This window comes from Budorcas taxicolor, chromosome 23 (assembly GCF_023091745.1).
Source record: "Budorcas taxicolor isolate Tak-1 chromosome 23, Takin1.1, whole genome shotgun sequence".
NCBI classification, from domain to species: domain Eukaryota; kingdom Metazoa; phylum Chordata; class Mammalia; order Artiodactyla; family Bovidae; genus Budorcas; species Budorcas taxicolor.
In genome coordinates, this window is record NC_068932.1 from 36,627,874 (window position 1) to 36,649,088 (window position 21,215).

At 39.2% G+C, this 21,215-nt stretch overlaps 1 protein-coding gene across 1 annotated transcript in view; it reads right to left on the minus strand.

Moving 5' to 3' along the window:
- Window positions 1–21,215, minus strand: part of SHTN1 (shootin 1) — a 66,227-nt gene that overhangs the window by 16,012 nt on the left and 29,000 nt on the right. The window contains exons 9-13 of the mRNA XM_052661023.1: window positions 20,365–20,447; window positions 13,517–13,626; window positions 10,118–10,171; window positions 4,724–4,844; window positions 499–691 (exon numbers count right to left, since the gene is read on the minus strand). Of these exons, the coding sequence (XP_052516983.1) occupies window positions 499–691; window positions 4,724–4,844; window positions 10,118–10,171; window positions 13,517–13,626; window positions 20,365–20,447 (561 nt within the window). The remainder of the gene's footprint in view (window positions 1–498; window positions 692–4,723; window positions 4,845–10,117; window positions 10,172–13,516; window positions 13,627–20,364; window positions 20,448–21,215) is intronic.

Sequence of the window (21,215 nt, forward strand, 5' to 3'; positions counted from 1 at the left end):
ACATAGCATGTCTTCAATCTCAGGACAGAGCAATATTAAGGTACGTCTTTAATTGAGAATCAGAAAATAAGGTTGTAAAAACGTACCTTCAAAGTAAGTTTGAAGACCTAGTATCTTCTGAAAGATCTAGTATCTTCTCTGGCCACTCATGAACCATTAAGAGGAATGATCTAAGTATTTAATCTTGAAAGAATGATTAAATGTCTTCTGATGCTGAATAAGGATCATCCAAGTCAATTCTTTGTGCAGAAGAAGAATCAGATTACCAAACCAGTTAGGGATGGACTTCTCTTTATATATATTTGCTTTGCATCAGCATTAGACCTCTAAAGCTAGGAGCCTAGAATCAAAAGTTGGCTCATCAAACAGAGGAAGAAGAGTATCTATCGGCTAACCAAGTCAAAAGCTCTCTAAAAGAGAAACAAAGCAAAGTAGCACACAAATTAGTCATCACAGATTTATTCTACATACTACTTAGTAAAGAGCAGCATTACTTACTGAAATGTAACCTTGGAACTTGAGCATCCTTCCCATTTACACGACCCTTCACCTGGCTCAGGTGTTGGGGGGGGCGGGCTGTTGAATTCTGCCTCCAGAGTTTTCTTGTTCAAGGCTGTTTTTGTTACACTGGATACAGAACCCAACACGGGCATGGATTTGGACTCTGAGGTGGCTAATATTCCAGGTGGACCTTAAAACCAAACACATACCTCAAGTTTAATAATTCTGTTCGATGCTTATTAATATGGAACTGAAAAACAGATTAGCTGAAAATCCCCGCAGGAAGAGAAGAGGCCAAGACTTGCTAAAATTTCAAGAGCATGCTGGAAAATCTTCCTATTAGAAATCTACTCTGCTTGGCTGGCACCACTGCTTTTCAGGGTGGCAGGACCATGCTGAGAAACTGTGTACAGACCTTTAAGCAACTATAAAACCCCAGGCCATGGTTCCCTCAACTGACCAGAGTCCTTGGTAACACTGGAATTGTCAAGTCTTTACTTCTCACAGAGTATGGCTTTCTGGCAGCCCTACTTGAATCATTTGGCCTCTCAAGAGTTAATTCTTCCCCAAACTCAGCTCTGATTTTAAAGAGAAATTGGAATGATGTCAAAAAGCTGTTTCTAAAAGGCTCATGAAGGCTTCCTGAGCATTAAACAGCTTTTACGAACATTTTCATTTTAATGTGATTGAGAAGTAAGTGGATTTACTTCCTGTTAAAATACAGACACAGGATTATAAAAATTAAGTGGCAAAGAGTCTGGCTGTTTACCTTTTGGACTTTTCTACTCTTTTTAGATAGGATCAGAAAACTGTAATAGGGCTTGTTACTACAATTATTGGCATATCAATCTGAAACTTCTGGCATTGAAGCTAAACTCCATCATTACTTTTTTTCTATCTTCTGTTAGGAAGATGCTTGCTATCCTAGACAGCTTTTTCAAAGCAAGATTCTAATATGTCTTTCCTAAAACTTCAGAAGGAATCCTTAGGTATTCTTTTAAAACAAAATAATTTATAAAATGTCACAAAGGTACAAATAAAATCAGAACTTCTAAAAAATTAAGCTAAAGAACAAACGTGAAAGGCGTCACTAAGAAGAAAACAAAACTTGGGAGTCTCTTTATCCTTAAACAAAGTCATATCATCTCCTAAAATGGAAAAGTACTGGTGGGTACAATCCAAAATGTTACCTAATCCTTGATCACTAATATTAAGCTCTGGAATTTTATTCTTCTTTTTGCATATAAATGTGTCATGTATTATAGCAGTAAAACATATGAACTCCAAAAATGAAGTTCTACTTTGAAAAACTTGTGTAAGAGAGGCTAGAAAATTGTTCAGCCATTCTGTGACTGCAGCTCCTTTAGACTTAATCCCCCCTGGTCTGGTGGAAAGCCTCAGCTCACACAGCATCACTGTCTGCCTTTCTCATTGATTTCTTCTATACCATCAAAGCAGAAAAATTGGTAATATTATAGAATATTCTGGGTCAAAAGGCCTTTCTCTCCTGCCTGTGGCAAGCTTCATGTTGCATGGCAATGAAGGAGCAAAGAGAAAAGGGCAGAAAGATCAAGAAAGTCCAAAAAAAAAAAAAAAGAAAGTCCATTCCAAAAAGTCCAAAAAGTGTAACAACTAAAGGTGAGCTCGAGATTTGCTTCAGAGCAGCTCTATTCTGCTCTTGGGTAACTGCTGACTGCAACACCCAGTAGCTTTAAACAATCTGTCCTTGTAGAAAAGCAAGATCTAGTTTTTTGAATATACACCAACGCCTGCTGCTTGTTCTGCAACTAAGCCAGTTAAAAAGTGGCGAGGGTGGTTGAGCTGAGCCAGAACTTGTATTTTTGTTACATACAAAAGAAAAATATGAAGAAAAATGCTTAATGCTTAAGATGATGATGATGTTTAATATTATCATTATTATTGCATCCTGTTTAAGCTGTCCAAATATTTTCTGATCCGCTCCCACCATGCAGCTGTGCTACTTCAGCTCCTTATTTGTTCCCCTGGAATTTCACTTTCTCATTCCATGACCTTTATAAAAAGATTTACATAATAAATACCTCTGCCAGCTTGATCCTTCAAAAACATCTGAACTATGTTTAAAAAAAAAATGGTATGATTTCTTTTACTAGGTGATAGAGATTGAAGTTTGTTTCCTCTTGCTTTTTTTTTTTTTTGCTTTGGCTACTCGAAAGACTATTTCTGCTCACCTACAAGCCACTTCCTTTAGTATGTTTCTTCTCTACCCTGCCAATGACACAGTTCTTATTTCTCTATCTAAATGTTAATGATTCTACTGAATCTCTTATTATAACTTGCCTCAAATGATACCTTGATTATCTGTATGCTGGTGGCATATAATCAATAAAATGAAAGATTCTCACCATGCCTATAAAATATGTTCCTACCTTTCTCCACATTTAAAATATTCAGCTTTCCATACTGACTAAAATGAAAATGTTTCCTCACTTCTCCCATGGAAAACTAACTCTGAAATAGTGAGTGCTACGTGTTTGACCAAAAGAGCGAAGTAAGAATGTTTCTGGAGGAACATAAAGGTCAGTGGCAAAATAAAAAATGTAAATAACAGAGCACTAAAATGGCATTCACAAAGTCCCAAAAATGAATGAAGACTATGAATGACTACTACACAAATACTTTCAGGATGAAATGCTGGAAAAGTCACAGCACTGATTAAGTTGCAAATGAATAACAGTTCATTGTGGAGGCTGGTAAAAACTTGTAAAGCACATGTCAAGACAAAAACTCTTCCATGGTATCCTTTATTTTTCCTGAGGGGTGGTTATTTTTTCTAGGGGTGGAGGTTGTTAATTCTTATAGGATATTAACAGAATTTTTAGTCCAAACTAAAAACTGGATGGCTAATTTTTTTAAGGAGGACACAAAGGCTTCACTTTTTTATTAAAAAAAAAAAGTTTTGGCTGGTTTTATGCTGCTTCTGGTTCAACAAACCAATTTACTCAATTGAGTAAATCCCTATATGCAAACTGGGCTTCCCCTGTGGCTCAGATGGTAAAGAATCTGCCTGTAGTGAGGGAGACCTGGGTTTGATCCTTGGGTTGGGAAGATCCCCTAGAGAAGGGAAAAGCTACCCACTCCTGTATTCTGGCCTGGAGAATTCCATGGATTGTATAGTCCATGGGGTCGCAAAGAGTTAGACACAACTGGGCGACTTTCACTTTCACTTTCTATATGTAAACTAGAGCTTGATTATCAAAACCCCAAATCCTTAACATTCTAGCAATTTAAACGTGCTAGATATGATGACAATGCAAATGTAAGCTGTTGTGACAGACTAATTGTAGTTGATTTAACACCGTCTGAAAGATTCAGTCCATTAGCTATGGTCACAGTTAATATTAGTTTACGGTGGTTTTTCAAAACTAGCCTCCTGGCAACAAGGGGGAAAACCTCACAAAGGTTCCTGCTACTTCCCATGACCAAGCTGAAGGAAAAAAAACTGTAGACATACAAACTGAGTTCTGGAACACATGATAAAGTCTCATACATGTGTGTCATGACAGCAATGCAAACTGTGACCTCGAGATGCTCAAATGGTCATTTACAGTGGGTGATAGAGCTGGACTTTCTCATTCACTTGGTTCACAGGCAGAGGCAATAAACTAAATGGATATGAAAAATAAAGACGATCTCTCTACATTTGTAACTGATTTGTAATTACTACTATTATTACTAGTGATTATGTGCTTTGTCCCAGGCATTGTGCTAAGCACTGTTTATATATATATTGAAACGTAATGACTTGATCCTTGAAATAAGTCTATGAGGTAGTGCTTTTATTATTCTCGTTTTATAGATGAAGAAACAGAGAGGTTGAGCAATTTGCTTGTAGAGCAAGCAATGAATTAAACTCATGCCCTCTGGTTAGGGAGCCTTCCCTCAACATTGTTACCAAAGCCCCACCTGAATGTTTTTAACCACAGGGCATCCTGCATTCAGCAAAGCGGATCCATAAAACCCCCATTCCCTACAAATAACTAAACAAACATGCCAATAAATAAAAATACATAAAAGCTCTTATGAGATATCCCTAAGTACCTTTGCCCATCCATTACTTCTCATTCACATCAAAAAAATGTTAATAATAACTTTAGAAAGATCATTTTATGTTAAAAAGAGACTGAAAGGAAGATGCTTAAGAGAGGAAGAGTAGAACTGTGGAGAATTCAAACCAGCTTACTACTGCTATCTGCTTCTGTTGTCAACTTTCTGCGACGCAAAATCCTTTCTAACTCAGTTTCACTGTTTTCAATGTGAAGGGATTTTAAGCTTCTTGAACTAGTGGATTTGTTAAGTGTCCCCTAAAGTGAAAACAAAACAAAAACAAAAAGGTTAATGTCTTAATACAATACACAAAAGAATATAAAAGTCAAACCACCAAAACATTACCAGATTTGAATGGAATTAGGAACTAAAAATGAATTTGCTCTATATGTATTTTTAATGTACACATCTTTAACAACACATAGTGTTGGATCACTTAAGAAGACGCTACTGATGATGTAAGATGTCGAGCTTTCATATCAAAAGAACGGCACAAGAACACCTCTCGATGGGCTAACTATATGAAATTCAGTGGTGGGAAGGTACTTGCACATTGATGATTAAGATTCTGATGTGTGTTGATCGACCACGTGGAGAAGAGAACGGATATACTGAACTCACCTGAGAAGTTTATCTTGATATGGCAGCCATGAGTTATTGAACCCATATCCTTGCAGCACTGAAATATGTGGCTGATTCTTCAGAGAATGACCCTGGCTGCACACCTGGTGATAATGGTGTCACGCTGCCAAAGGAGGCACAAAGTGCTCTCCGGTGGCTTACCCAAGGAAGTGCTGCACTGAACACACCACGACTTCATTGTGCAAGAGGAAAGGTCATAATCATACAGGGAGGCAAGGAACGGCCGGCACCGCCATGCCACACTGCTCAACGGAGGAGGCGGGGAATGTATCAGTTAGGACCCAGAAGACGCTGAAGGGAAAACAAGACAAGGACAGCACAGAGCTACGCTCCTGCTGAAAGCAGTGCTGACTTTCAAGAGGACTGAGAGAGACCTAGGGAGTGCTTCCCTGCCCTGCCTCCTCCAGGAAGTACAGAGGACAGCTATGGTTTTCTGGCCCCATTACTGGTCAAGTGTTTGTACAGAGCACTGGGTGACGCACTTCTCAGATTTAAGGGTAAGGATTGAGCATCCCACCACTACAAGTGGTCCATTTTCTTTTCTAAGAAATGCCCATTATTTCTTCAAAATAGCCCTCCTCAGCTGTGCCACAGGCTTGTGGGGGAGCGGGGATTTATAAAAAAACAAACAAAAACAAAAAACAAAAAAAAAAAACAGTTGAACCACAATCTTCTGATTAGAGAAAATCAGAACCTCAAGTCAGGTATAACTTTCCAGACTTCATGGCAGAGTTGGAAAGCAGCCTTTGTCCACCAAGGCTAATAGGCCAGCCTTTGTCATCTCAGCTCACTGTGGGTTTGCCTTAATCCTGCTCCCTGCCCCCTGCCAACTTCCTGAAGGATTCTAGGAATCCTACTGGCTAAAATGGTAACTCATGTTTCTTCTTTAGCCTATAAAACAGAAAAAGTAGCTTGTAAAATTAGGTAGTTGCAAATCTCACATGATATAGGTTATTTACTATGCTGTTTTGTTTACAAAGGTGTTTTTCTCCACCTAACAGCACAAAGTTACAGAAAAGCAGTCTGTTGTCACAGGAAATTGATAAGATTAGGAGATTATAGTCTTCTGCTGTTTGGCTAGCTAACCAAAACTGATGTGTAAAATACATAAGGCTCACATTTTAATCATGGCATCTAACATTTTCCCTCTGGAAGAACCTCTTTCTCCTCTTGATTTATTGCAAAAATTCATAAAATACATTAAAGGAAAATCATATTACATGTAACACTATAATTATTTTATAATTTTTAAAAATCAGATAATTTTATTTAACAGTTAATGAGGATCTATACCCACTCATCGAAGAGTTACACAGTAAGGCAGGATTGACACTGATAAAGTAATGAAAACAGAACTAAATCCAACTTAGATAAAATTTTTTTAATGTATTAGAAAAAATAGTCCCAAATCATTTGTGCTGAAAATTTTTAAAAAGTTGTACCATTTGCAAACAGAAAAACTCACGGCCATTACTATTAAAATCACTCATAAAACTATGAGTGATATCCAATTTGATATTCAAATTATTTGAATATCAATGACATTCTGCATGCTATTTCCAATGGCTGGAGTTAATTCAAGAAAAAGTTATGTGTCTGTGTATGTACATGTACATACCCATACACTGTCCAGGGACATCTTTTATTGAAGAATTTATCTTTCACAATATTCTCTATTTTTGTTTGGATAAAAGCATTATTTCCCCAAACTCCTGACTGTGGCAAGCTACCCTCTCATCACACCTGATACTTGAAGGAATCCATTTTCCAAGTTCTAATCCCTGAATTCCCAACTTCTTTCTCCATTCACTGACTGAGATGGTTGATTCAGTTAATATCTGAGCAAACTTTAAATATGGAGGCAATTCTGGAGGAAAGGTTTCTGCACTGATCTCAACCGACATGATCCAGGAGTTCAGCTAATAAAGTATTGAGATTGTCTTAATTATCTATTTATATTATAATCATAAAATTAGAGAATCAGAAATTACCACAGGGTACATACAATTCCTTCACAGAGAAAAGAATCCCTAGGGGTTTGGGGCCAGGTCCCACAGTAAGTGGGTAATAGGGCTGAACCTTGAACTTGGCTTTTCTAATTTCTAGAACAGTATTCTGTTTCTACTTCAAGCCACTTTCATCATTTACCAGTTTTAACATATTACTGACTGGGAGATTTTGCAAAAATTAATGCCAGTGGCCAGTGATTTGTTATGTAAGTGAATACTGAAACGTCTCTAGTCAATAAATTGTTAATCTTCATGTTAGTTAAACGTTCATAAAACTGACAAATCTAATTGTCAGGGAGTAATTTGACATAAACTCATAATGTTCAAAAAGACCTAAAAGAGAATTTTTTAAAAGCTGGTTTTGTCTCTTTGATTTAGAGGCAACTGAACTAGAGAGGAGACTTTCATATTAATTTCTACTGATTCATTCTTTGGAAGTCATCATTTTCACTTAAGAGTGGCTTTTAAATGGCTGGGGTGGCTCCAGAGATTTCCAAAACCCTTGTGTGACTATGAGAAGTGAACTGTATATATTTCTATCCACGGACTATACAACTTTAAAAATTAAGTGCAAACAGACTTGGAAAAGTAAGTTCAGTCAACACTGAGACTTTTAAAAGTTGACCTGAAAAGTGTACAAAAGAGTGAGGTTTTCCAGCTCCACAAAACATGAGATGTGTTTTTCACCCATGTGCTAAGTTTCAGCAGTAGGCTTACAACTCAGGTCACTTTCATTTCAGCAAAAACACCTGAACACTGAGCTCATTCTTGGTTTCTGTTCAGGAACAGAACTGAACCCAGCGCTTCTGGGTTTCTTGGTATCTCTTGGTACCAGTGCTCACTTTCCACTTCAGTCCACAATCGGCAGACTTTTCATGTTCTTTTCATGCTTGTTTCTCACATGCCACAACTGTGAGGTTGGTGGAACTAACTCCTAATAGTCTGAACTCCAGCAGGAAGCACCAACAGAGCCCCACCTGATGGGGCGGGGCGGAGGGGGGCCCTTCGTTTCTGTCCTAAAAGAAGTTGTATGGTGTCTTGGCTCAAGGTGACTAGGAGCTCCAAGTGATCCATCAGCCCTCAAAGACAACTTCTATAGTGATAGTGCAAAGTTGCCATTTGGGCAGAGGAAAGTAGGGGAGGGCATCTTGAGTTCCACTTCTTAAAAATGTAAGGAGAAGAATAACAGCTGTTAGCGATACACATTAATACCACGTAAGGAAGGGAAATCTGATGATAAATCCAGGGCAAAAGAGGATGGGGGCAACCTGCCGAAAAGAAAGATGTTTTGACAGTTTTTATAATTTGCAAATTATTCCACAAAAATCTGTTCATGAATTTCTCTCCTCAAAGTGGCACAAAACTATAGTGAGTATGAGTGTCTAGTGAACATGACCTTTAAAAGCAATGCTGTGATTCAATAAACTTGCTACCATCCAGCATTATCAGGAAGTGGGATAGCTTGGGTAATCAAATATCACGTGTCTCATGTCGATGACTGATTTTTCCAATAAACCTAATTTTAACAACAAACTGAGGGCAGTTTACCTTTTCACTGAGGATCAGAACTATAACCCTAGAACCTCAGAATGCCCTGAGGGCATCTTTATGAACAAGAATTAACAGTATAATGTAGAGACAACAAAGAAGACCATCATAGGGCATCCTCCTTACCAGAACACTGGATAACAAAATGTTCTCACCAAAGAAACCATTAGATAATAACCACCTAGCTTTTCAAAGATTTTAATACTTTATTCTGCAGGGAGGCCACCACTGCTAAAGCCAGTGTTGCATACCTCTCATGAGTACTAATTCCACTCACCTAAAAACTACAGCAAACTAATTAAGCCATTCTGAGTTAAGTCTACTGTTTCATGCTTGATGAAAATAATTTTGTTTACCACAATTATGTGGATGTCTGCATGCAATGCATAATTAGCGCAGTAACAACAAACATGGGAATATTAGCTCTGTACCTCCGCCCCCATGTTTGTTGACTTACTGTGCATAATAACTGGTATTGAGACTGTAACGGGATCTGAGAATAGAGCTCTTAGCATCTGAAACATTTTCTAAGTGAGGCGTTTGTCTGACAGAAACTGTTGGACAGGACAGTATTCATTTATTCTGTTGGCAAAAGCTCAGACTTTGGAAAGAAGAAATATGACTAGAGATGGGCATTAAGCATGTTCTCCAATGGGTGTGAATTACTTTCAGAGAATGAAATCAGTAACATAAAGAAAGGAACTTTTATTTTATTCTTCAATTTACGATCAAATGCCTTTTTTTAAACTGTGAGGGAAGCAGACTGACTCTGATGCTAACACATTTGGGTAGAAGCTCAGATTTATATCTAGGTGCCAAGAATTCTGCTTTCAGTCTCCAAAGTTACCATTCATGTGAGATACTACTACACAATAAACTGTTATTTTCTACTATACTTATTGTAGATTTACTTATAAATAAATCTACTATAATCTATATAGAGATTAACTTATAAGATTATCTACTATAAGACATCTATCTACTATATTTATAATATATATACTATATTTTTGGTATCAGTAAGCATCTGCTGATTCTCCCATCTGGCCAGACACTTTATCTTCATGCTGCAGTGCAAGGATTGGAGGTCAAGAACAGGAGACAATGATTTGGGGGGAAGTGTACCCATCCTTTTAGAACAGAAAGAGCAGAGTACTGACACATTATTAACACACCCAATGCAGGAGTCCACAGCACAATCGAGCAAACTATCACAAGTAATGGGGCTTCTTGTAAACGGAACTAAAATATATCAAAACCAATTATTCATCAAAATAGAGTTTAAAAATATTCTTCCATTTTCCCATTAACTAACTGAGATCTATTCTTACCAGCATTCCTTTTAGTTCATTCACTGCACTTTCAGAGCCTTTTGCAGATTCCGGCTACAAGTTTAAAAAGAAGAAAAACAACTGAGTAATTCGGTTTTAAAATACCAAACAAAGATTTTTACATGGCAAAGTGTTGGTAACTTATATTATATTGACTATGTGTTTTAATAATTAGGTTGATGTCTAACAGTTAGGAAAAAATATTAGACATGTTAGTGCTCCCAAGGGCGCAGTTAAACAGAAAATTAGAGGCGCTAGTCAAAGCATAAGGACTCGAGCCACTATTCGTCTACATGTTTTGTTACTTCTTGTTATCATCACATAAAGAAAAGATTTGGTAAACATTAAATTTCGAAGATTTAATTCCAGATGATTCAGAACATTTTACAACAAACTTTGCTCCACTCTCATTGCTGGACTTGAGCCAGCAAGGGAGGACCAGAAAAGTAGCAGTGCAGAGCAGAAAGCAAGCGACAGGGCAGAAAACCTCTCAGCTCCATCAGCTCCAGGCGAGGCCAGCTCACAGAGGCCTGGGAGGTCTCGTCTCACCAATTTCGTAACAGGGATCAGCAAAGAACCCAGATTATAGGAGAACGTTAGCATCACCAGCTCTCAAAGCAGTAAAAGACTTCAGAGCATGTGTAGTCCAAGCACTTCACCTTTTTTTAAAAAATATTTATTTGTTTATTTGGCTGTGCCAGGTCTTTGCTGTAGCATGTGGGATCTAGCTCCCTGACCAGGGATCAAACCCAGGCCCCCTGCATTGGAGGTGTGGAGTCTTAGCCACGGACCACCAGGGGAAGTCCCTACTTCATCTTATTTATGAGGAAAGTTTCATCTTGAGGAATTCTGTATTTGAGGCAGGTGTCTTGATGACAAGTCCAGCTCTCATCTGGCAACACCCTGAATAAAATCATTTGAAATGAAGTTCTGGTTAACAGTTGCCTGCCCCACCATACCTAACAGTTTCTGTGGACCGCTCAACTGATTTAACAGAAGGAAAATGTGTTCATGAGGCCCTCAATGAAAAGACTGAAAAAAATAAAAAAGAAATCTCTGATTTTCCTTATACCACTTCCTTTCACAAAGGATAGAGGTAAAGAGCAAACCTGCAAGTCACAGTGAAAGGGATCCCTCAGGCCTCTCATTCCTAGAAAAGAGGCCAAGCTAATCTTGCATCAAGAAATGGGAGGTGATTCATTGCAACCTATAATCCTTTCCTCTCAAAAGGTAATAAAAGAATAAGATCCTATTCCAAGTTTTTAAAATTGTACAGTCAGAAAAAGTGTTTGGGGGCTGGTTTGCTCATCATGTACAAATTAGACTAAGGCATCCGATTTTCAGAGCCTCAGTTTTCTGTGACGTATACATGCCATCGGTGCCAGTCAAAAGCTCTAAGACACTCATTTTAACCACACCAGCACCACCAACAGCATCAAGGAATTCAGTAATGTGCAGTTAAATGCGTACCCTCAAGGCAGGCCTGACTTGCAGGTAAACTGTTTGGTGAGAAGTTACGACTTTTGAACAAATGCCCTGGCTACAGGCATACTCAAAGGTGCTGCTATGCCATTCAAGTTGCCCTCTGACTGCACAAGCTTTCTAAAGCTTGGACTGCATACTCTCACGACTGGTGACATATCAGGGAAGCACTGATGGTTCTGGGGCAAGAAGTGTGGACTGCGGCACGCGGTGACCATTTCTTTTAAAGGTTACAGACCAGGTCATTCAGCACTATATCTACATAGTTTAATGATTACCAGCCAAAAAAAAAAAAGTTGTCCACTGATCCTTGTTCAGGTGCTTTCCAGATTTTGAATTGACATTAAATAATGTGTAACTGTTGAAAGAGCCACGGCATGAAAGAAAAAGGACACAGATGAAAGTACATACAGAACACTGATTGCTTACGATTTAAGAAGTTTTCAACATTTTTCTAATTTTGTTTCTTTTATGACACTGCATTTTTCCTCTAGTAATAATTTGGGTTTGCTATTCTTTCCCAAATAGCTGTGACATGAAAGCCATAAAAATGTATTCTCTTTCTAAGGTTCCACTTTGACCCTGCATTTTAAAGTGTTTTCACATTTTATTCCATTTGACCCTGCTGACAACTGTGTGAGTCACAGATGGTATTCCAAGCAGAAGAAGCCTGGGAAGCTGGGTGACTCACGTGCAAGTACCCAACTCCAACAACAGTGTTCTTCACTTACTAGACACTGGCACTGGGTGCTTACACACACAGCTTCTCGTCGCTTTCAGAGCACCAGCATAGGACTGAATTACTCTCCATAGCTGGCTGAAGCTGCACGAGATGTAAATCCTCTCTTGGAATGAAATATTCATTCCCTCTGCCCAGCCCCCTCCCCGTGGACCGCCCACACCATGGCTATTTCTGCCTTGCCCAGCGATCTTGTCTGCTGGTGACAAAGAGGCAACTTTAAAAGCCCAGCAGAATTTCTAATGAACAGTCATGACACTCGAGAACACTGAAGCAGCTGAAGAGAAGGCATCCTTGAGAGTGAGAAAGAACCACAAAGTTCAGTTTAAAAGAAGAGGAAGAGGAAAGAGAACTTTGCTAATACCTTGTTTGAGTGAGGAAAGAAAAAAACATTTTTCAAGAAAGATGTCAAAAGCTCTATGACTGGGTCTATTTGAATAGGACAGACATACAGGGGACAGGAAAAGTTCTGAATTAGACGCTGGGTGCTTGCATAGTCCTGGAGCTTGATTGGGTCTATTTGAATAGGACAGAAATACAGGGGACGGGAAAAGTTCTGAATTAGACGCTGAGTGCTTGCACAGTCCTGGAGCTCACTGCGGTCTAGTTTAGAATATATAGATTTATAATGAGTTTCTCCTTGAAGTGACCTGGAGTGGGTTTGTGAAATTAATGAGGACAATCTTCTAAACCTATTTTTCAAAAGCTGCCTGAGGTCTATTCTGATATTATTATCCTCAACACACTGAAAAGAAGCCCCAGGAAGGCAAGAATCTCTGTCTCTTGTTTACTGCTTTATTCCCAGTGCCTAAGATAGTACCTGGCACATAGCAGATACTCAATAAATATTTGTTGTATTATACTGTCTCTTTCAAGTAGACGGCAGCACCCTGCAATCACAGGACTTTGGGGTTGGCCAAAAGTTCATCTGGGTTTCCCGTAAGAGCTTATAGGAAATCTAAACGAACTTTCTGGCCAACCCCATACTTCCTGGAGTGTCCGAGGTTTACCATGAGTCAAACAGAGTCCTCCCAAAACGTGCTTTCATGGAAGCAAATGTTTTTATGACACATTATCCTTAACCTCAGATTTGACAGTCAATTCTGATGTAGCTTTCATCAAATTTTACATTTGAAAAAAGAAACATCAAGGGGGAAAAGCATCTAGTCATTCCATACCTTTGCACTGGGCCTAGCTGTCTGATTAACCGGTCTGAGATGAACACCCTTTTTGATTCTGTCCATCATCTCTTCAACCGCTTGCCGCTTCAGGTCTGTGACTTCTTCAGCTATTCAAAAAACATACACGTAAATCATCTTACGTTACAAGAAAACAACTACTTCCTGCTTCTGGGGACTTGGAAAGATTGTAATTAACTATGTAATTAACCACAGTCATTTTTCAGACAGAGTCACAAAACACCAATAATTTACTAAGGTTAACAGCTCCCAGGTAGCAGTATGTTTTCAATAAAAAACCTTTTAATAAGCAGTTTGCTTTGAGAAATAAGAGTTATAAAACTTAAGGTCTAATTTTTAGCCTGGAAATCAATATTGGCTCATTTACGTTAAACAAAGCCGATTTTGTTCCACTTTGTCAACGTAATAATAGACCTGGATCTCTCCAGGTACTCAAAAATCCAATTTTGTACCTAACTCCAAATAATCATTCACCTTTGCCTCAGAGATATTTTTGTAATTTGTAGTATAACCTATATAAAAGAAATTAGCCCAAAGCAGGAATAATCATCGAAAAGCCCATTAGAAAATAAAGGATCAAAGAGATCTTTTTACCTGTTGGAAGAAATCCACAGTCAGAAGATGAGCAGCAAATAGATAAAATCTATTTTTAAACTGTCATCTTTTGTTTAGAAATCACATGGGAAGGAAACATTTAAACAAACCTTTTCAAGTCTTTTAAAACTGTCAAAGAAATGTGAAATGTAAATGTGAAAGAAAACATACATACAGAAATGACTGCAACTAAGTAATTAAATTTGATAAAAATAATTCAGGGTCTATAGTTTAATCTTTATACTCTTGCTGCAAAAACAATAAAGCTGTGGGAAAATGTATCAAATAGATAAATACAACTGAGATGAACTAACACTTGTTTGTCAGAATAGTGAAATTTGTCTCTTGCAGGACAGCTTGACCAAAAGCACTGAATCATTTTGGAACGTTTATCACTATTCATGCAGCTCTAGATGTGTTTATCTGCAGCTAAATCATTGCATCCACTACATTTAAGTTTAAATATCTCACAAAGACCCTCCAATTAGCAACTTGAATGGACTCCACACTGTGGGGCAGTCATATGGTGGACACCCAGCAAGTATCTACCTATTGACGGACTTGCCAAAAGTTCAGGCTTCAAATGGCCTCCATAGTTTTACTATTTGAGCAGAAATAATTACACCTCAAAAGGATGGCTTCTAAATGTAGGCAATCACAATTACTTACATATCCCTCAGCTAATTCACAGCGGTGTCAGGCTTTGTGCTAAGGAGGCCTAAATCATGGCTTCTTTTACTGCTACATGGCAGACTTCACTCTAACTCAGAGGAGCTACTCCTCTTACCCAGGCTGGTGGAAGAGGAGGGTGGGAGCGACACAGAGAATGCAGAAGGATTCATCATCCTCTATTCTACAATATCACAGTGACTGGATCACAGCTACATCCACCATATAACCTAGGTTTTCTCACACAGTCCTGATTTCAAATAGTGTTTGGGCATCCTCATAAGCCACTGAAAAGCTGGGAATTCAAGTTTCTCAGTATCCAAACAGCATTTTACAGTTCTAGAAGTCAAAAACGTATCTTTTGCCAGACAACATGGGAGACATGGCACCAAAGTGAGAACGCATCCACCAACAGATGGATGACAAAACTGCAGACGGATCAACTATGTGCCCTTAAGCAGTATATTCTACGGCCACCTCTGCTGATGGCTCACGAACATCAACAAGGGGACAGACAAAAAAATTACTATGAACAGAAATTCATTCATTCACTCACTCATTCACCAACTCCCTCATTCACTATCTAAATACCTAATGCACATCACACAGTGCTTTTGCTGACCCTTTTCAGAAAGAGAGGAAGTAAGACCCAGATCTGTCATTCAAGCACCTTGTGTGGGTATGGAATTTATTCCTGGGAATTAAAAAAATAAAAGTCTTCAAAACACATTTGATTTTCAGAAAGGCTGCCATTTTGAGTAAGACTTGGGAAGAGCCGCACGGCAACGGGAACACCGCCTACAAACAGATTAGCACTCTGTAAGGAATGATTGAAACCCAATTAAATGCACCATACAAAAACTAATTAAGGCAGACAGATGGAGAATTATGGTCAACACCATTCAGATCTGCTGCAGCATCTAACATAGCAGGAATTTAAAGTAGTTTCTTATTTTTGCTTGCCAGAATCATAGTGATAATTCAGAGAAGTGCCACTATCTGCATTGTGTACAGATGATAAACCAGGCTTGAATGTCTCAGTCTTTTTCAAATGTAAAGGCTTAATTGGTCTTAAGGAAAAGAAATCATTCTGATCAGATTCCCTACTCAGGCACAATACAAGGCTTGGTTAGCTACACAAGCTCTCTCTCTCACCAGCCCTGTTTTTGAACTAGCAAAAAGCAATCTACACGAACTTCTGAACTATTAAGCAGTTCTAATAAATCTGCAAGAATCACCTACAGAGAGCTCATGGTATGTTTTGTAATTCTTTTCTGCAATCACGCAGTTGGTAATTGTCTCACAAAAGCATGTAATCAGGGGGACAATAGAAATATGCAGGATACTGGAGATTAAAGAAAAGGGACAAACGAAGACAAGGGGTGTAATGTTATTGAACTGCCACAGGAAAATAAAATCAAATGTTCTTTGAGTTAGTGCTTCAAGGTCAGTCTTGGATCAGAAAGCTACATGTAATTAATTGAGGCTTACATTTTAAGACCCACTTGAAAAATAAGTTAGTTCTTCAAAAAAAAAAAAAAAAGACTCACAGACAAAACCACTACATTATTGCTCAGTAAAACCTTTTGTTACTACCTAGAGGAAACTAAAATGAATTTCTAAATTTCACTGGTTTACTTTCCTCTTTCGATAACATTTTTTTAAAGGCATTTAAAAAATCTTATGTCATCATGAGGTACAAAATTTCTAAAGAACACGTCATGGTTGAATAAGTTTGGATTTGACCTAAGATCGTAAAGTTAAGAAAATTTCCTTAATGACAATGATCACAAGAGTCTGCCAAATGAGGATTTCTTCCCTTCATGGTGGTTGGTACCATGTCTGTATTTTTCTACTTAACATTTTGAGTATTTTCTATGTTCTGGGCACTACTCCAAATACTTTACGTGTGGTGAGACTCGTAATTCTCAGAACAATCCCACGAAATAGAAACTATTATTCCCATTCTACAGATTAGCAAACTGAGGTAAGACAATATCAACAAGTTAAGTGACCTAAATATCAAATACAATAAAGAGCAAGCATACCTCTCAAATCTCAGAACTTGTTCAATAAATGCACTCTTATCAAAATCACTTATTAACTGTATGTAATGCTTTCTTGTATTGAGATCTTACGACTACTTCTAAAACATTTCACAGGCCTTTCCTACAATCAAGCTTTTTAAGAGTCATAACCTAGCAAGAAATGCTTCTCCATTCCAAAATGGAACAGCGGACTGACTGTATAGTAAAAGCCATAATATGACGCTAATGCAGGAAAACACCGTGACAGCCGGGCTGGTTCCTACGTTATAAATGCAAACTCCAAAGTGTCTCAGCTGACCCCAGTGTGTGACGCTCTACATCCATTCATGATGCATTTGATCACTGTCCATTGAATGACAGTTTCTAGTGCAAATGATTAACAAGACACTATAGACAACTACCTTGCCTGACAAAGTATGGATATGGTACCTATCATTAAGGTAATATGATTTTAGGATGGCTCCAGTCTAAAAGTCTCCTGGGCAATGCCTTAATATCTAAGTAACTACTTAGATTCCCTAAGTAACAAGTCAATAGCTCAAGGATGAGGAAGAAAATGCTGCCATATTTCATGAATTGTAAATGAAATATCATTTGCTTAAGGAAACTGCATGGTTTCTAATACTTGGAGTTAGTAAGTTCCAGAACACTTTTATTTTAAATTTAAGTGTGCTGCTGAGGTTCATCAGTTCAGTTCAGTCACTCAGTCATGTCCAACTCTTGGTGACTCCATGCCAGGCTTCCCTGTCCATCACCAACTCCAGGAGCTTGCTCAAACTCATGTCCTTCAAGTCAGGGATACCATCCAACCATCTCCTCCTCTGTCGTCCCCTTCTCCTCCTGCCTTCACTCTTTCCCAGCATCAGGGTCTTTTCTAATGAGTCAGTTCTTCACATCAGGTGGCCAAAGTATTAAAGCTTCAGCTTCAGCATCAGTCCTTCCAATGAATATTCAGAACTGATTTCCTTTACGATTAACTGGTTTGATCTGCTATTTTGATAAGCTAATATTCAATTTATTGAGAAGGGGAATTTATTTCATTCTGACTGCTTTCCTGACCCTGTAAGACTTAACCAGTTTCCCCAAAATGAGATTGAAACAAACAAAATTTGAACCTTAATTACAAGTGTCAGGGAAGACTTGTAGCCAGTAATCAGTAATCCACGAACATGGCTGCCCTGCAGATCACAGAAGTCAAGACTTCTAAATCCTGCAATGCCCTGGCAAAGCAGAATTTACCTTTTAGCAGCATTACAATGGGCTGCAGGAGGCAAGCCAAAAAAGTCAATCCACACAGATACAATCAAACAGCTTTTGTCTGTAATGGTGCTGCAAGGTGCTTGCTTAAGAAGAAATGACTAAGTCTAAACTTTGATTCAATCAATATGCATGAAAGCTGTGGATGGCTGCAGAGAGGAGTGAGCCTTCAAATAGTCTGCAATCTGCTCAGGGGGAGAGATGTAGAAATAACTCGAACACCAGAGCAGAGTCTTGGGGTGGGACATTAAATCCTTATGGGAACAAAATTTGAAGCCAACTGCCATAGCAACACATAGCAATGAGCCCATTCATTCTGGATTATTGATACTAATAAATAAGAGAAGAGGAGGAAGAGCCAGGGAACACACCAGGCAATATGCCTGGAATCTGATGGGAGATTAGGACAGCACCTTGGTAGAGGGACAGCAGGAGGACAATTCTGGGATTAGGAAAGACAGGAACGAACACACAGGGAACTTATAGGCAAGGGTCAACCATATGGTGAGGTACATGTGATAAGAAATGAAAGTGAAGTGTTAGTCACTCAGTCATGGCCAATTCTTTGTGACCCCATGGACTGTAGCCCGCCAGAATCCTCTGTCCAGGGGATTCTCCAGGCAAGAATACTGGAGTGGGTAGCCACTCCCTTCTCCAGGGGATCTTCCTGACCCAGGGATCGAACCTGGGTTTCCTGCACTGCAGGTGTTACCAGGGCCACCTGTTTACCACCTGGGCCACCAGGAAAGCCCTGTCAGAAATGAGGCTACATACTAAAGGCAGAAAACCACCTCTAAGCAGACCACAGGGCTTTGGATTCTATTCTGCCTCAGAGGGCAGCACAGAAATGTGGTAAGATGAAGGACAACTTTGTTAGACCCAGGACCTGAGAACACTGCACTGCAGAGGTATGAAAATGGCTGGAGTGGGGCTAGGAGACCCAGAGGCAAGAAAAGGGAGCCAAGAAGAGTCCCCTCATCTGGGCCTGAACCAGGCAAACCCACCATGCTCTATAAGTAACAGGGGTTGAGCAAACACTGCGGAGTTTAATTTAGGTTCTACGGTTCTCAGGCATAAAGGGCCAAGATTCGGCCCTAGCATTTCAAGCTTTTGTTTTCAACGGGGCCACACATCAAACCACCCACGGCTCTGAGCACTGACTCGCCACGTACCCACCTGGTGCCTTGGCTCAGCAGGAAAGCTCTTCTCTCTCCATTCCCATCTCTCCCTATCCTCAACATCTCTCTCTCCAAAGAATCAGAGTCCTGTGAATGTTACTTCCCTGAACAGCTCCTGACTTTACCCATTTCTTTCTCTCTCTGCTACCACCCTCATCTCAGCCCAGGCGATGTTTGTCTGAATAAGTGCAGCAGTCTCCCCTTATCCACGGTCAGTCCTATGCAGTCTTCTCTCTGTTCTCTCACTGTAGCCAGTGTGATTTTTTACAAAAGATGCATCTCATGTTACACTCCTACTTAAACTTCTACTGTCCTTAGAATAAGTACCAAAATCTTGATCACTGCCTCTAGAATCTGGCTCCTGCTTTCCTAGCAGACTTCTCTTGCATCCATCTTCTAATAATATCAACTTCTTTTTTCCAGTTTCCTAATATGCCAAGCTCCTTGCCCACTCCAGACCTTTGAATTGTTGCCCCTCTGTGTGATCTATTATACTTTACCTGAAATACCTTGACCTTCTAAATCCACAACTACTCAGCTGAAACATCACTTGCTGACACCCAGCAGTCTACATCTATAACCTCTTAAGTCAGTACCAACAGTCACTCCTCCACAGTACTGATTCAAAAATGTATTTAAACAATTATATACTGAATTGGTAATTATTGATCTACTTCCTGCTTGCCCCACTCAAATGTGACTCTACATCTTGTATCTCCAGTTCACAGCCCTGAAGGGTATATAGCAAATACTTGACAAAGTCTCAGTTCACTTGCTATCAACTGTAAAAAGCCTTTTCCCAAATCCCTCATCTGGAATTACACCCCAAAGTACCTCGTCCCTTAGTGAAAACACGTTTCCAGCATCCCTCACATCACAGTGACATGTGTCCATCTGCTCCAGATGGTAAGCCACATGAAGGCAATGGCTGTTCTTTGGCTTATTCTTATAGTTGTTAAGTCCACATTTCTCCCCCAAAATCTGTTCATAGTCAAAGAGCTCAACAAGTACATCTATTGCTGAAAAACTGTATGTCATCAACAACTTAAAAAGTGAACCCAGGGCAGTGGGTTAGAATTACTTGTTTCTGGTTGAGCCGCCTTTTCTTTCTTAGCACCGCCGCTGCTGGAGTGGGATCGCTTCCGGATCATGGACATGAGTGATCTTTGGGAGAAAGAAAAAAGATTGACAGGAGATTAGCAGATGCCATAAGAGCCAAGAAATAGAAGGTACAGGTTCCAAATAATCAGTAAAAATCCAACTTTTCTCTAAGTATGTGAATATAAAACTAGAATTTAAGTAGCCTACTACTTAATAGTGGTATAGTAGTATAAGTAGCCTACTTACACTTTTAATAAATTGTGAAATTTTTCATCACTGTAAGAAAGAGAAAGATGTCCCATCCTTTTTCTGTGTAAAACCAAACTAATTACTGGAAGAAGGAGACTGCTAAAGTGAAAGAAAGAATGTGAAGTTGCTCAGTTGTGTCCAACTCTTTGCAACCCCATGGACTGTAGCCTAACAGGCTCCTTGGACCATGGAATTCTCCAGGCAAGAGTACTAGAGTAGGTTGCCATTTCCTTCTCCAGGGGATCTTTCCATCCCAGGGATCAAACCCGGGTCTCCTGCACTACAGGCAGACGTTTTATCGTCTGAGCCACCAGGGAAGACGTCCAATTACTGGAAGAAGGAGGCTGCTAACATTATTATTAATATGATGCAGAGACATCTATAAAGTAAAATAGATACAGAAAACCTTTCAATATCCATATTTAAAATTTAGAAACAGGTGCAAAGATGGGCTCAATAAAGGACAGAAATGGTCTGGACCTAACAGAAGGAGAAGATATTAAGAAGAGGTGGCAAGAATACACGGAAGAACTGTACAAAAAAGATCTTCACGACCCAGATAATCATGATGATGTGATCACT